Source organism: Aedes albopictus, chromosome 1, assembly GCF_035046485.1.
Source record: "Aedes albopictus strain Foshan chromosome 1, AalbF5, whole genome shotgun sequence".
Lineage (NCBI taxonomy): Eukaryota > Metazoa > Arthropoda > Insecta > Diptera > Culicidae > Aedes > Aedes albopictus.
The window spans coordinates 180,940,495-180,956,067 of NC_085136.1; the positions used below are offsets into that span (position 1 = coordinate 180,940,495).

The window sequence follows — 15,573 nt, forward strand, 5'->3', positions numbered from 1 at the left end:
CAAAATTTCGAGCGGGCGGGGGTTGAAGTGAGTCTCCAGCAGCTGTACGATTTCATCGTACGTTCTCGCCTGCGGCTTAACAGGCGCCAGCTTGTCCGAAACAATGTCGTAATTTTCTCCACCCATGTAGTGGAGCAGCATGGGACGTCGCAAATCAGCTGGAACTCGAAACAGCAGGAAAGCGCCCTCCAAACGCTCGACCCACCGGGACCATTTCATCCGATGACGATCGTATGGCTCGATGGTGAAGTTCGATTGCATCGCCAGCGGAGCGCCAGCAGCAACCGCAGCAGTACCGGCGACAGCAGCAGCACCGACCGGAGGAATTTGACCTCCCACTTGATTCGTCCGGTTCGCGTTATCGTTTTCTGACATCCTCGTCGTCAGATTAACTGTTGTGACCGAGAGAACTCGCGAGGGAATTTCCGGCGTCGGGGAAACAGTGAAAGAACTAGGACTACTTTCCGATAACTTCCGATTTTATTCGCGTGTACTTTTGTTCTTCTAATAATGGATAATGACAAGGTGGTTTCAGTATGGGGGGAGCAAAGCAATTTAGTATCAAGGTAGTTACAATAATCAAAGTATTTATGATGACGGTTTGTTATAGGCAAGGTAAATATATAACAGATGGACATCAGCTTCGCACTCTACGCCCCCACCCTCTCGATGAACCTACTATCCGTTCCGGCTCTCGTCCAGAAGGAAGCCACGGTTGTTTTCGACAAAGCGGGCTGCCGGATTCTTCGAGGAGATGCCACCATCGCTGTGGCGCGTTTGAAACAAGGCCTCTACCAAATCAAGCAACCGGAAGACGTCGTCATGGCGGTAAGCGGCCACCACAACGACAACTGTCAACATGTATGGCATCGCCGGTTTGGCCACCGGGACCCGAAAGCGATTGACCATTTGCTGAAGGCCGAACTGGTGGATGGCTTGGCGCTCCGCCGGTGCAGTATCGACGAAAAATGTGAATGCTGCTTGCAAGGTAAGACACCACGTACCCCTTTTCCTAGCGAATCCCAATCCAGATCGACTGCACCAATGGACCTGGTGCACACGGACGTCTGTGGTCCGGTAGAGATGTCGTCAGTCAGCGGTTATCGATATTTTATGACCGTAATCGATGACTACAGTCGATTTTGTGTCCTCTACCTGCTGAAAGAAAAATCGGAAGTCGCCACAAGAATCGAGGAGTACGTCGCCTATGCCAAAACGCTCTTCGGCAGAAAGCCGAAAGCAATCCGCTCTGATCAGGGCGGCGAGTACAGCGGGAAGCGGTTGCGCGCGTTCTACAAGCGAGAAGGAATATCGGCTCAGTACACTGCCGGTTATAGCCCCCAGCAAAACGGCATAGCGGAGCGGAAAAACCGTTCGCTCATCGAAATGGTACGGTGCATGCTTTTCGATGCACAGCTGGAGCAACGCTACTGGGCAGAAGCGCTGAGTACGGCGGTATATCTCCAGAACGTCCTGCCAACGAAGCCCCTCGACGTCACTCCATTCGAGCTTTGGACCGGCGTGAAACCGAAGGTCGACCACCTCAAGATTTTCGGATGCAGTGCCTGGGTCCACATCCCGAAGGTGAAAAGGAAGGAGCTGGACGCCACAGCACAGAAGCTGGTATTCGTGGGTTACTCCTCGGAGCATTAAGCTTATCGCTTCTTGGACAAAACCACGCGAAAAGTCTACGTGAGCCGGGACGCCAAATTCATCGAGGACGACGTGAAGCACGACCCAGCGAATGTGTCGACGGACGCTCCCACCAAAGGTAAGAAAGGCGACGAAATTCTCTTTGACATAGGTCCCCCACACAACCGTCCCACCGGAACGGAGACGGAACCCGAAGCAGAACCTCCCGTCGAACCCGTGGCACAACCTCAGGCCGAAATTGAAGCTCAACCCGATATGGAAGACCCTGAAGGATACGATACAGCGGCTGAAGACACGACTCAATCGGACGGCGAATTCGAAGGTTTCAGCGATGCGGGACTGCCGCACCCAGGCGAACCGCGTCGATCCACGCGTCCAACGAAAGGTGTCCCGCCCCAGCGGTCTGCTGACGTCACCGGTGTTACCAAGCATGTTGGCAATGAACCGCAAAGCTACTCCGAAGCGGTCGAAGGTCCCGAAGCGGATGTCTGGCGGGCAGCGATGCAGGAGGAGATAGAAGCTTTTGAGGAAACCGGCACTTGGGAGCTCGTCCCCCTACCTCCCGGGCGCAAGCCGGTAGGCTGTAAATGGACCTACAAAAAGAAGGATGAGTCTGGGCGGGTAGTGCGGCATAAGGCGAGACTGGTCGCGCAGGGATATTCCCAAAAGTTCGGCCAGGATTATGACGAGGTTTTCGCCCCCGTCGTCCGTCAAACGACTCTTCGAACCATTCTCGTATTAGCCAGCCAGCAACAAAAACTAGTCAAGCACCTGGATATAAAAAGCGCCTACCTGTACGCCGACCTAGAATAGGAGGTGTACATGAAGCAGCCGCCCGGTTTCGACCGAAACAACGGAATGGTATGTCGCCTCAAACGCTGTATATACGGGCTCAAACAGTCTGCTCGAGCTTGGAACCGAAAGATTGACGGAGTGTTGAAGTCTATGGGATTCAAGCCAGCAGACAGCGACATGTGCCTCTACATTCGAAATCGCAACGGGAAACAGACCTACATTCTGATGTACGTTGATGATTTGCTCGTTGTCTGCAACTCCGAGGGCGAGTTCGACGAAATCAGAGGACATCTGCAGGACAAATTCAAGCTTTCCTGCCTCGGCGAGCTCAAACAGTTCCTGGGAATACGCGTCGAGAAAGCCGGCGACCACTACACACTTGACCAGGCCAACTACATCGAAAAGTTGATTCGGCGATTTGGACACGAAGAAGCGAAGCTGTCTAAGGTACCAATCGACCCCGCGTACCTCAAGCAAAAGGAGGAGACGGAACTGCCTACAAATGCCTCGTACCGCAGTTTGGTAGGGAGTTTGCTTTATGTAGCGGTGAATACACGGCCGGATATCTGCATGGCCGTCTCACTGCTCGGCAGAAAAGTCACCAACCCCACCAACCGAGACTGGACAGAAGCGAAGAGGGTCCTCCGATACCTCAAGGCCACCAAGGATCATCGTCTGCATCTGGGTTCCGGATCCGGCGCAATGGAATGTTTCGTGGACGCCGACTGGGCAGGTGACGAAGGCGACAGGAAGTCACACTCCGGGTACCTTCTGAAGTTCGGCGGCGGACTCGTCGACTGGGGAACACGAAAGCAATCGTGTGTCGCCCTGTCCTCAACGGAGGCCGAATTCGTCGCGCTGGCGGACGGCTGTCAACAGCTTATGTGGTATCGGAAGTTGCTCAACGACCTGAAGCAAGTGCCACCCAATCCGATAGTCATTTGGGAGGACAATCAATCGTGCATAAAGATCGTCGAGTCAGAGCGTCTCGAACGGCGCTCTAAGCACATTAACACCAAGTACGCCTACACCAAGGACTTCCAACAGCAGAAAATCATCGAACTCCACTACATGCCTACCGAGCGTATGCAGGCGGACCTCATGACGAAGCCGTTGGACCGAATCAAGTTGGAGATTCAACCACATGAATTCTTTCAGTGTAACACATTCACTTTATCTCAATTATCCATACCTATCCACACTCGATGTAACTCACACATACCAACACACACTCTGCTTTGCAATCACTACAGATTATAATAAACGATCATTCTAAAGTTGTCACCCGAGAGAACCACACGTGTTTCTTTTATTCTCCACCCGAACTGCTACTCTGCGACAAAAACTTCCGAAAGGAGTCGTCATAGTAAGCTTCGCAGACGACGTCGTGTTGACAGTAATAGTAGAGACGCTTGAAGAAGTGTAAATGCTGGCGACGGAATCAATGTCCACTGTTGAAAGATGGATGAGGTTAAGTTACAGATTGCCCATCACAAAACGGAGGGGCTTCTGGTCAGCACTGTGAAGCAGCCCAACGATGGAGATCGTAGTCGGAGAGCACATAATCACATCAAAACGAGCTTTGAAGCATCAAAGAGTGATGGTCGAAGATCGACTCAACTCAAGGAGCACGTCGACTACGCCTGCGGAAAGGCGGCGAAGGCTGTCAACGCTATAGCGACGATCATGCCGTAGTAAGAGTAGCACGAAGTAGTAAGAGGCGTCTTCTGGCGAGCGTAGTAGGCTCAATACTCAGGTACAGTGCCGATTCGTTCGTTGGCTGCTCGTTAGATGGGCTATCTCGATGGTTGGATGTTCACTGGTTGGGGCGAAACCCAACTAAAAAGCACTGTCAATGTCAAAATGAGTTTGACGTCTGACCGCCGTCGCATCGCACCTCTTATATACAGGAGGTTTGTGCAAGTCTGCGAGTGTTTCGTGACGTATTTCTCGTCACTTGCGTGTGTCTAGAGCATTTTGATCAGTTGTCAGTTGCCCCAACGAACGAACACGATTCGCTAATCGGGGTGCAGTCGTGACCCAACCAGCGAATCCAGACTGTATGGTGCCCCAGCATGGGCTAAAGCGCTGAGTACGAAGTGGAATCGAAGAGTGCCAGGCAGCGCATTCCGACTTATGGCCACTCGGATCGCGAGCGCGTCCAGAACCATTTCGACGGAGGCAGTATGTGTTATCGCGGGAATGATGCCCATTTGCATCATTACGCCGAGGACGTGGAATGCTACCAGCGCAAAAGTACCAGGAGCGTAAGAGATATCGTCAGAGCGAACTCGTTGGCTAAGTAGCAGCAAGAGTGGCACAATTCGGCGAATGGCAAGTGGACTCACCGGCTTATCCCTAGCGTGTCAGCGTAGGTGAACTTTTTTTTACACAGTTTCTGTCCGGCCATGGCTGCTTCACAAAATACCTGCACCGGTTTGGGCACGCTCTTTCGCCCTTTTTCCCGGAGTGTGTTAACAAGCAGGCGAAGAAGAAGAAGAAGAGGAAGCGAAAGGAGAAAGAAGAAAAGAAGAAGGAACATAAGAAGAAAGAAAACCACCGGCCCCCTAGGGAGAGGAAAAAGGACGACGCATTGATCGTCGAGGCGAACGACAAGACGACGTACGCTGCTCTCCTTAGTAAATTGTAGGAGCACCCTGAGTTGAAGGAGCTGAGCGAAAACGTGGTGAAGACCAGACGCACCCAAAAAGGAGAGATGCTGTTCGAGCTCAAGAAAGATCCGATGATTAAGAGCTTGGCGTTCAGGAAGCTTGTTGCCAAATCCCTGGGCAGCGAGGCTAACGTGAGACCCTTTTCACAGGAGACGATGGTGGAAGTCAAGGATCTGGACGAGGTCACTACCGAAGATCTGAAGCGCGCACTGACTGAGCAGTGCAACGTCGAAGGACCGATGGTGGTTCGGATAAGGAAGTCGCATGGAGGCACCCAGGCGGCGCATGCTGCCAACAAGCTGGTGGTAACTGGCAAGGTCAAAGTTTAATTGGCGGTGTGCTCGCTGCGACTGGCTCCCCGTTTGACCAAGCAAATGGAGAGGTGTTACAGGTGCACGGAGTTTGGTCACCACTCGAGGAACTGTAAGGGTCCGGACAGGTTCGAACGGTGCTGGAAATGCGGTGGAAACGGACACTTTGCTCGAGACTGCACGAAGCAACCCAGGTGCATGCTGTACAAGCCGGAGGACGGCAATGATCATCCGACTGGAGGCTTTAAGTGCGAGGACAGGCCAACAATGATGCAGATAACTCAAATAAATCTGAATCATTGCGACACCGCGCGACACCGCACAGCAACTGTTGTGGCAGTCGACAACAGAGTCAAAGTGTGATGTTGCGATTATTGTGGAGCCATATCGGGTTCCCCCCGAGAACGGCAACTGGGTGGCCGATAGAGCTAAGATAGCGGCAATTCATTGGTTTGGCAACACTGGCCGGAGGCAGGCAGCTTTTGAGCAGCTCCTGTAAAAAGTGAAAGTTTTTATTAGAAAAATGGCTCTTTTTTCCCTGGTGAAGTGATTAAACTATTCGTTTAACGTCCCCGGAACCATAAACAGTGGACACTTAGTGTTTCCTGTGCGTAAATTTGTCCAATTAACGTTTTTCATCCGGCGTCCGTCATCAAACATAAACATAACCTCCGTGCTTGCCAATAAGAAATTTCACGTACAGTCACCCGCGTTTCGATTAGTGAAGTCCGTAGTAGGTTGCCACCGTCGAGGTGCCTGCGGTTCGTATCAGGAATTTGGCCACCGTCGGGGCTCCTGAAGTTGATACTCGTACTCGACCTCTGCGAATCACTGGACTGTTAAAACCGTTGTGTCCGTATCACGTGTAACCATGTTAAGATAATTCGTACATTCCGTCGTCGTCTAATGCTGTGCAAACGTCATCATGTCCGACTCATGTAGTACATGTGGCCGTAAAAATCCCCCGTCAACAACAGGAAAGCGGAAGAAAGGTTCGAAGAAAAGCAATCCCGAATGTGTCAACTGGATCTGTTGTGACGGCTGTTCCCACTGGTTTCACACCAGCTGCGTCAATATCAGTGAAGTGATTCTGCCTGCCCTCCCGCATCTCTGGTATTTTTGCACCGATTGCAGCGCCGTTGGAAGTCTTATTCCGAGGCAGTCGTCGCCCCAGGCTCCCCCTGCACCCGATAACCTCAAACAAATCGCCGAACACATCGAAGATCTAACTTCCAAGATCCGACAGCTGCAAAGTGAGCTAGACTCCCTACGATCAACCAACAAAAAGCTCATCGACCGTCTCCAAAGCCGCGTGCAAGAGGTCAGTGGAGCGGAAGAAAGGTTTGCGGTGCAGCAAAAAGCGCTTGATGATGTTGGGCGTAAACTCGAAATCATCGAAGAGGGTGCTAAGCTTGCCAGAACATGCTCCCAAAGTGTGAACAACTTCAGGATAGCGATTAACAAGATCCCATACCGGTCCGGCGAAAATGTTACAACCATCGTAAAAGAGCTCTTTGGTTTCCTCGGCATCCCCGCCCTGATGTCGCACGTTGTTAAATGCTTCCGATTAACCGTTAAGGCTTCCAAATGGACCGACCGGTCCCTGACCCCTACCATCATAGTCATCCTCGATGATCACGAGGCGCGAGATGCAGTTCTCCGGCAGTACTTCAGAAAATACAACGATGTCAAACTATGCCAGATCCTTCCTGAACTGCCACTAGACTACCGGTTCACACTCAACGAAGTACTCCCCGTCACAACTTTCCGGATCCGCAACCTAGCATTGAGACTGAAACATAGGAAGCTGGTCCAATCGGTATTTGTTCGCAACGGCTCGGTTTCGGTGCTCCTGCCCAATCAACCTCGCTACACACAAGTGAAAGACATTGACCATCTCATCGAGCTGACCAGACATGTGGAAGAGGCGAACAACTCTTCGGTGTTCTTCGATGCAGTGGGGCCCGACACATCTTTCGCTTCTACATCCAAAACGCACTAGCAGTTGACGACTACACTTCATACCAAATGTCTAGAACCAACAATTCCAGCCTCCGTATCGGACACCTAAACGTCCGAAGTCTTGAACGCCATATTGATGGTGTCAAAGTTTTGCTTCATCCCTCCCATTACCACTTCTTTGCCGTAACGGAAACCATGTTGCGTCCGTCATCACCCATGGGACCAATTCGGGTCCCTGGATACAACTTTGTCCGTCATTCCCTTCCCACCGGACGTGGAAACAGAGCTAGATCTCACGGCGGCGTCGGGCTATACGTCCAGAAAGGGATCAAAGCAGTCCCAATCATCAGATCTCTTCGTGAACCAGGTGAAGACAACTCTACTCGACTGGAGTACCTCGCAGTACAAAGCAAAACATATGTGTTGTTGTGGTGTACAACCCGACCGGATCCAATCCCCTTTTTGTACAGCATTACGAGAAACTGCTACTTGACCTTCAAGAATTCGACTTCGATAGAATCTATCTGGTCGGTGATTACAACATTAACGTTGCAGCGAACCATCTCAGCGGCAATGCGGAGGCCCTTGCTCGCATTCATTCTTTCTTCAACCTCACCATTCTACCAACCGCCGCAACAAGGATAACCGAACAAAGTGCTACAACCATCGACCTTCTGGTTACTGATTCCCCGTCTTCCATCCGTACGTCTAAGACACAGTACGGAAGCTCCATCTCCGACCATGAGGTAGTATACCTGATTGCAGACATCCATGTTCCCTCAGCCGCACCCCAAACGATGAAAGTTCGCAATATGCGCGGAATCGACATCGTTCGATTACAAGCTGACTTCCAAGCAATTGACCTTCAAGACGTCTACGAAACAAACGATGTCAATCGAAAAGTCGAAATAACAACAACAAAATTGCAGTCTCTTCTGGAAACGCATGCCCCGGAAAAAGTTATTCAAGTTCGCGATAAACGCACATCTTGGATAACTCGAGGCATAGAACAAGCTATCGCTTTACGAGATCTCGCGTATGCGCTATACGCCCGCAATCCCAACCGAACCAGAAATAGCAATCAGTGGAGGGAGTACGTACAAGCCCGTGATCGCGCAAAGACTCTGATCACCAACGCCAAGAAGCAATACGCCGACCGAAACTTCTCTGCTGACCTCCCTGCCAAACAGCTCTGGAGTAATTTGCGTAGGGAGGGAGTACACAACAACGAAAAGAAAGCCACACCATCCAACAATTTCGACGCCCATCATCTCAACCAGTTCTTCACGGAGGGGCATCTAGCACTTCCGAACAGTCGCAATGCAACGGTTCCGGTAACTCAGGAAACAGCACCTGCCCACGTTCAAGAAGAACTGAATTTTCAACCCACCAGCGTAGAGGAAGTAGCTAGAAGAATGTTCGAGATAAGTTCAAATGCTACTGGAAGCGATCATCTCCCAATCTCCTTCGTGAAAATGCTGAGCCCCTTCATACTTCCACTACTGACACACATATTCAACACCATTATCGCAGAAAAGACCTTTCCGTCTTCCTGGAAAAAAGCTGTTGTAACACCGATTCCAAAATCAGGTAATCCAACAGCCCCTAAAGATTTCCGCCCAATCAGTGTCCTGCCATCGATCTCGAAAATCCTCGAAAAGATTTTGCTTGCGCAGATATCCTATCATGTAGACGTCTCCAATCCACATCTAATGGCCGCACATCAATCCGGTTACAGGCGGGGATATAGCACCACCACCGCACTTACAGAAGTCACTCACAACATCTACCAACATCTCGACAATCAACACTGCACAATAATGGTTTTGGTCGATTTCTCGTTAGCTTTCAACTGCGTTAAGCATCGAATTCTCTTAGACAAACTGAGCCGGGAATTTGGATTTTCCCCGGCGGCCTGTGACTTGATCTCGTCGTTTTTGAACCAACGAAGGCAAACTGTAAAGCACGGCGACGCCACGTCAGAGGATCTGCCCCTAATCGATGGAACACCCCAAGGATCGTGTTTGAGTGCCATGCTGTTCAGCCTGTTTATTAACAGTCTACCGAGTGTCCTGAAGTGCAAATACCAGCTCTATGCCGATGATCTTCAGATTTACGTTTCTGGCCCTATCAGTCAGGTTGATAGACTGGTAGACATCATCAACCGAGACCTGATATCGATCGAAGCTTGGACCCGGCACAATATGCTCACACCGAACCCTAAGAAAACCCAGGCAATTGTGTTTAGTAGGGAAGGCAATGTCATCCCTCAGAACGATATTGTCTTCTGTGGAGAACCCATTCAGCTTTCCGATAAAGTTACCAATCTGGGTCTTGCTATGGACAAGAGACTATGTTGGACAGACCAAGTCAACGATGTGGTGAAACGGGTCTACAGCACACTGCGGACTTTTCGTCGATTTCAAAGTGTGTTGTCGCTCGCCACCCGGAAAAAACTCGTTCAAGCTGTCATCGTACCACTGTATACGTACTGCGATGTTGTATACTACTCGGGATTGACGGAAGCACTAAAGCAGCAGCTACACCGAAGCTTCAAATCGGCCGTACGCTTTGTTTACGGTCTTCGCCGACGGGATACCACGGAAGAGGTACGCCATACCATTCTGGGAAGGGACCTCCTGGACAACTATAAACTTCGAGTCTGCTGCTTCCTACGACGCGGCTACCTCCGTGAACTACCGCCGTACCTGCTTCAACATCTTCAACCGGGGGCGAACATTAGAGCACGCTCCTTTGTCCTACCACATCATACTACGTCTAGCGGGAAGAGTGTCCTTATCAGCGGAGCATCACTCTGGAATCATCTGCCTTTGGCCCTGAAGCAGAAGCCTACACTAACAGCATTCAAGAGTGGTTTTCAATAATAATATTTTGTTAGATTGTCTAAATTGCTAGCTAATAGGTTCTAATTGATTTCCTTCACTAATTACTAATGTCAAATTGTCCGATTCACCTTTCCTTGACCTGAGCAAAAGTTGTAATAACTAACAGGCTGCCGTTTTCTAAATAAATAAATTACAAATTACAAATTCAAGTCATGGGTAGATTCCCTATCCAAGAAGTGATCGAATGCTCACATGACGGTTTCGTGATTGCTGAAATCAACGGAACCTTCGTGTGCAGTTGTTACGCACCTTCAAGGTGGACGGACGAAGAGTACAACAGGATGTTGGATGCACTCACCGACATGCTGGAAAGCCGGTAATCATCGGAGGTGACTTAAACGCCTGGGCCGTGGAGTGGGGTAGTAGACTTACCGACTCAAGAGGATATAGCTTACCCAGTAAACCACACATCGCACAAGGATGAACAAGCGGAATCGCATTTCTATTCGTCAAATATCACACTCGCACAAAACGTTAAACTGTTCTGCAAGAGTGGTAAAAAGAGTAGTATAAAAATCAACAACGCTTTGATAACGATCAGCATGAACGTAAACAAAAAAGTCACAAATCGCGCTACGCAAAATCGTTTCAAGTCTTGAACACCAAATCAATTATAAGAGGAGTTTAAAAATTGAAATCAAAAACTTAGGTTTTTACTCGAACGTTTTCACGGTACGATACACTGTATTCGCACAGATTCCCTTATTCTTGAAATCATTTCGCATTACGCTCGACGACCAACTATCTTCCGTGTTGCATCTAAATCATGTACTGTGACCGCTTGCAGATGTGCAGGGTTTTGATGCAGCGCCTGCCTGTTCGAGGTGAGCGAGCATTTTTGACACCTTTCCATTCCAGTTGCTTTCCGGGCCGCGGTTAATTTCCGGACACTGATATTTGGACGATAGAGCTAAATAATCAACACAATTTGAGCCAAACACTTCACTCTACATCAATTCACATAAAAAAAATCTCGCTGCGCCTACCGGATCCACTACCGGGTGGTAATTACAATTTTGCTGGACAACATACGTTTCTGCTGGATGTGTGCACCGTGCCATTGTCCTAGCGGAATCACAAATTACCATGTTTCACTCCGGGTTGGATCATTAATCGCCTAAAATCAACTACAAGTCTCCATTTCTTATTCGTACCCTCGTTTGACTTCTTAGGCATGAGCAAGATTGGGAAGTTGTAAGGTGATATCGAAGGACGAATAATATTGTCATTTAGTAATTTTTCGACATGTTCATTTATTTCTTTAAGATGAATTTCGGGAATTCGATAATTTTTGGTATAGACTGGCGTTTGATCATTCAATAATATTTCTTGCTTGTAAAAATTATTGCATGTTAAACTAAAATCTTGGAGGGCAAACATGTCACTAAACTTTGAGCATCAACTCGTTAGGCTCTGTTTGGCTTCATTTGGGACTCTATCAAGCGATTTAATTCTGTCAGTAGACGTTCCTGTCTATTCTGCATATAGGGCACTGCACTGTTTTGATTTTGTATGGGATTTTGAAGTTTCGTGGCCTTGTTGTTTACAAAATTTCTGTAAGAGTGAAAGAGAAGGAGATAATTTCATGCACTGCCCTATAGTGTCTTTAGTACGAACCATTGGATAATTTTGACATTTTCACTTTTAACAACATTGAAACTAAAGACACTATATGCAAAGACACGAAATGTTCCAATTGGAATTCCAAATTTGCTGTCAATGTCGTTCCAATCGAGCAGGAGACCTGTCAAACGCGCTTTAAAAGCATTGCTCGACTAAAGATACTATAAGCATATAGTGTCTTTATGCTCGACAGCATCATCGTCATGACGCGACAATCATCATTAACAGCAACAATCATCAAACTTCGTGTCTTTAGTTCGTACGTTCTATCGAAATTTTTACTGATTTTTGTTATAACCGTTAGCAACCCCTTTCTTTAGGTTGATAGAACGATGCCTATGGATTGGGTTCTCAGAGAGAACTGCAAATGAACATGTAAGAGATTGTACATATGTGACCTAATAAATGAGTATGTTATAGACTATGGACTAGAGCGGTCTTATTATTCCCGTCCCTGAAGAACGTCTTATATTTAAAGACATAAAATCCCGTATATAACAGTGTCGACGAGGAGAAATTTTTGTTCCATATTTTCCGTTTTTATGTGCCCACCAGTGAATTTTGTTCCGTTTTGGGTTTATTTTTTATGTTTTGGTGTTGTTTCTTTTAAATGAAAGTTGACTGCGGAAAGTGTGGTTCGTGAAAAATGCGTGCAATTTGTTTGTGATGCACCTCTGTGTGCTTTACGGCTTTTTTTTCGGTCACTGGTTGTTTTACTTCTATGTCGTTCCACTACGTTGCGTATTTCTAGATTGAGTTTAAATAAGGGCGAAAGTAACATGAGAGAATTCTCTTCATCGACTCTCTCTTCTGCAAATTAAAGTGACAAGATGCAAAATCAATAAAAAATTTTTACACTTAGACGCTAGATTGCATCGCAACCTAGCGATTTATGACCAAAAAGTGCAACCATACTTGCATCTTGTCACTTTAATTTGAAGAAGAGAGAGTCGACGAAGAGAACTCTCTCATGTTACTTTCGCCCTTATTTAAACTCAATCTAGATTTTTTTCGTTTTAAACCATTTCTACGCACATTTTTTTTTGTTAGTGGAATAGAAGCGTGAATGTGTATACAATTTTAATTCAGTCACAATATTTTTTTGTCCTCCATTTTAGAAATATTGTTTCACATTATCATTTATTTATCATGACCATTTTCTTTTCATCCATAGCCTATTGAGCTCCCATCAGCATCAACTGTGGTAACTGGGCCTTTTGTCGTTTTTTATCAACACTACTCGTTCGTTTGTGGTGACGACGGTGCGGATGACATTTTGTCCGTTTTTGTGAAGCTAGCGATGGCGGGGAAGAACACAAAGTACAAATTTCCTACGCAGCTACGGAATACATTGCGATCGATTGACCGGGGATTCGATAATTTGGAGCTGAATGGTTCTGCGTTGTTATTGCTGCTATTTTCATCACCGGGCGCTTCATCGACCTGTTTTTCGATTGATGACATTGACGACGCCGGCTAACGGACGAGAAATGGAAATTGGCCAGTACATACTTCGTGAATGCGAGTGGATGCTGTTGAATGTGCATGTGCAAGTTGCCTAAATAGGCATTTGAGTGGCTATGCCGTTGATGTGAGGACAGTGAGCTAAATTTATGATTGGAGCATTTGTGAAATTTTGTTTTGCTCCCGACCGACTGTTTTGCTGATTGTCACGTTTTTTTTTTGTGCCAGAATTTTGCCCCTGTGTTTTTGTTTTGTTTAGGCTTTTGCATACCAGGGCTGGTTAAGTGTTTTTGTTTAACTAAATGGTTTTTTTTATTGAATGTGATTAGTGCATTTTTTTGAAAGTTTATGTGAATGCATATTTTTTTTTATAGGCGACCGATTGTCATGTTGTTTTTTTTTCTCAAGTATCGAGTTTTTTTTTCTTTTTTTTTTTTTAGGGAGAATACCACTGTGAACGTTTATAAGCAAGAATAGTGCCGAAATCCAATCAGGGATGATAGTAATTACTATGTAAGAGTAATCAAAAATAACGTCCACTCAGAACGCTAGTTCATTCGAATTTAATTAGTTTTATTTCTATGAAATATTAAGCAAACAAAAAGATGAAGTAAAGTTAGAAATTTGCTTTCGAATATCTGAGATTAAAATGATGAAGCATTATCGTAAGGGGGAAGGAGTTGTTATAACCGTTAGCAACCCCTTTCTTTAGGTTGATAGAACGATGCCTATGGATTGGGTTCTCAGAGAGAACTGCAAATGAACATGTAAGAGATTGTTCATATGTGACCTAATAAATGAGTATGTTATAGACTATGGACTAGAGCGGTCTTATTATTCCCGTCCCTGAAGAACGTCTTATATTTAAAGACTTAAAATCCCGTATATAACAATTTTGATCTATTCAGAGGTTGTATTTATAATTTTATTGAGATGATTTCTTGTGTTTACAATGGCTTTCGCACAAAAAACACCAGGAAGAATTTCAGTTGAATCCATAAAGGAGTTACCGTTAGGCAGTCTTGAATCAATTATTCTTTGTACTTCGCATCTTGGAGGAATTACATAATCTCCACTGATATTATCCTGAATGGTGAATTCAATTTCAGTATTTTTATATGAAGCCGTAGGTATCCATGTATCATAATTAATACAACAGTGAAATTTAGTAAGAAAATCTCTTCCCATAATTCCATCTGTTGGAATAGGAAAATCTTCATTAATCATTTGAAATTTATGATGAATTGAAATGTTGTCAGGGCATAATATATCTGTCGAAATCGTTCCTATAGTGTGTAGTTTTTGCTCGGTAATGGACTACCCGGTTTGCGCGCAGTCACAGTTGATCAGCAGGAGTAAATCAATTTAATTTTGTATGGCGCAATGCATCTGCTATTCTGCTATTCTGCTATTATCAACGCATCCCCTGGCTTTCGTCCATCTGCGTTGTCTTTTCACTAGGCAATACGTCTACCAATTGATGTTTATGGGCTTGCCGGACCAAGTCATGTAGCTAAGCCAAACACCCCACCTACAACTGTTGGGTAGGCACCATTGTCCCGCCCACTGGTCTTTTACAGCTAGTTGTAGGTGCATGTGTGCGTGTAAGTATTGGTGTATGTTTGTTAGTGTTGGTGTATTGTAGGCGCCAACTCGTTCTAATCCACTCTGATTGCTAACACCCTATTGAACCATTACCCTTAAATCTGGCAATCTATGAAATAGAATGAGTTAAGCGCCTGGACATAATAGTCAGTTATTCAAACAAGGAATATTAGTAATAAAGTGAAGATATAACGAAGTAACGCCCCGAACCTCGAGAGCACAAGCCCCAAGAACCAAATGACAGGCTGCGCGAATAGTCGATCAACTGGCCACCACCAGTGGATAACCAATCGAGCAAACCCTCCAGCACAAACCGCCACCAGCTCTCCCGACCTGCGCCCAACAAATCCGAGGCACAGCCCAGCCATAGCTTCACCTTAAAACCAAAATCTAGATTGCAGAGCACAATACTTCCCAAGTAACCACGCAGCCGCAAATCACGCACAACACGTTACAAATAAGACAAACACTACCCCGCCCGTACAGCCGAAACCGATCTAGGGTAGAGAATGGTCTCTTTCCACTCCAACCCGGACTCAACTGCACCCACAGGGTAGCGCACTCCACACACACTGCACTCAT

General features: G+C 46.8%; 1 protein-coding gene across 3 annotated transcripts in view; it reads right to left on the bottom strand.

Annotated features, from left to right (window-relative positions):
• The window catches only part of LOC109424864 (protein ILRUN), a 228,766-nt gene that overhangs the window by 32,809 nt on the left and 180,384 nt on the right, over window positions 1-15,573 (bottom strand). The window contains exon 6 of one of the 3 annotated variants that reach the window (XM_062845916.1): window positions 11,727-11,853. The exons of 1 other annotated variant lie outside the window; for it this stretch is intronic. In XM_062845916.1, the coding sequence (XP_062701900.1) occupies window positions 11,773-11,853 (81 nt within the window). In that variant the 3' untranslated portion in view covers window positions 11,727-11,772. Of the gene's footprint in view, window positions 1-11,726; window positions 11,854-13,021; window positions 13,399-15,573 lie in introns of those variants that run through there. One more of the 3 variants, XM_062845915.1, reaches the window with a different exon arrangement.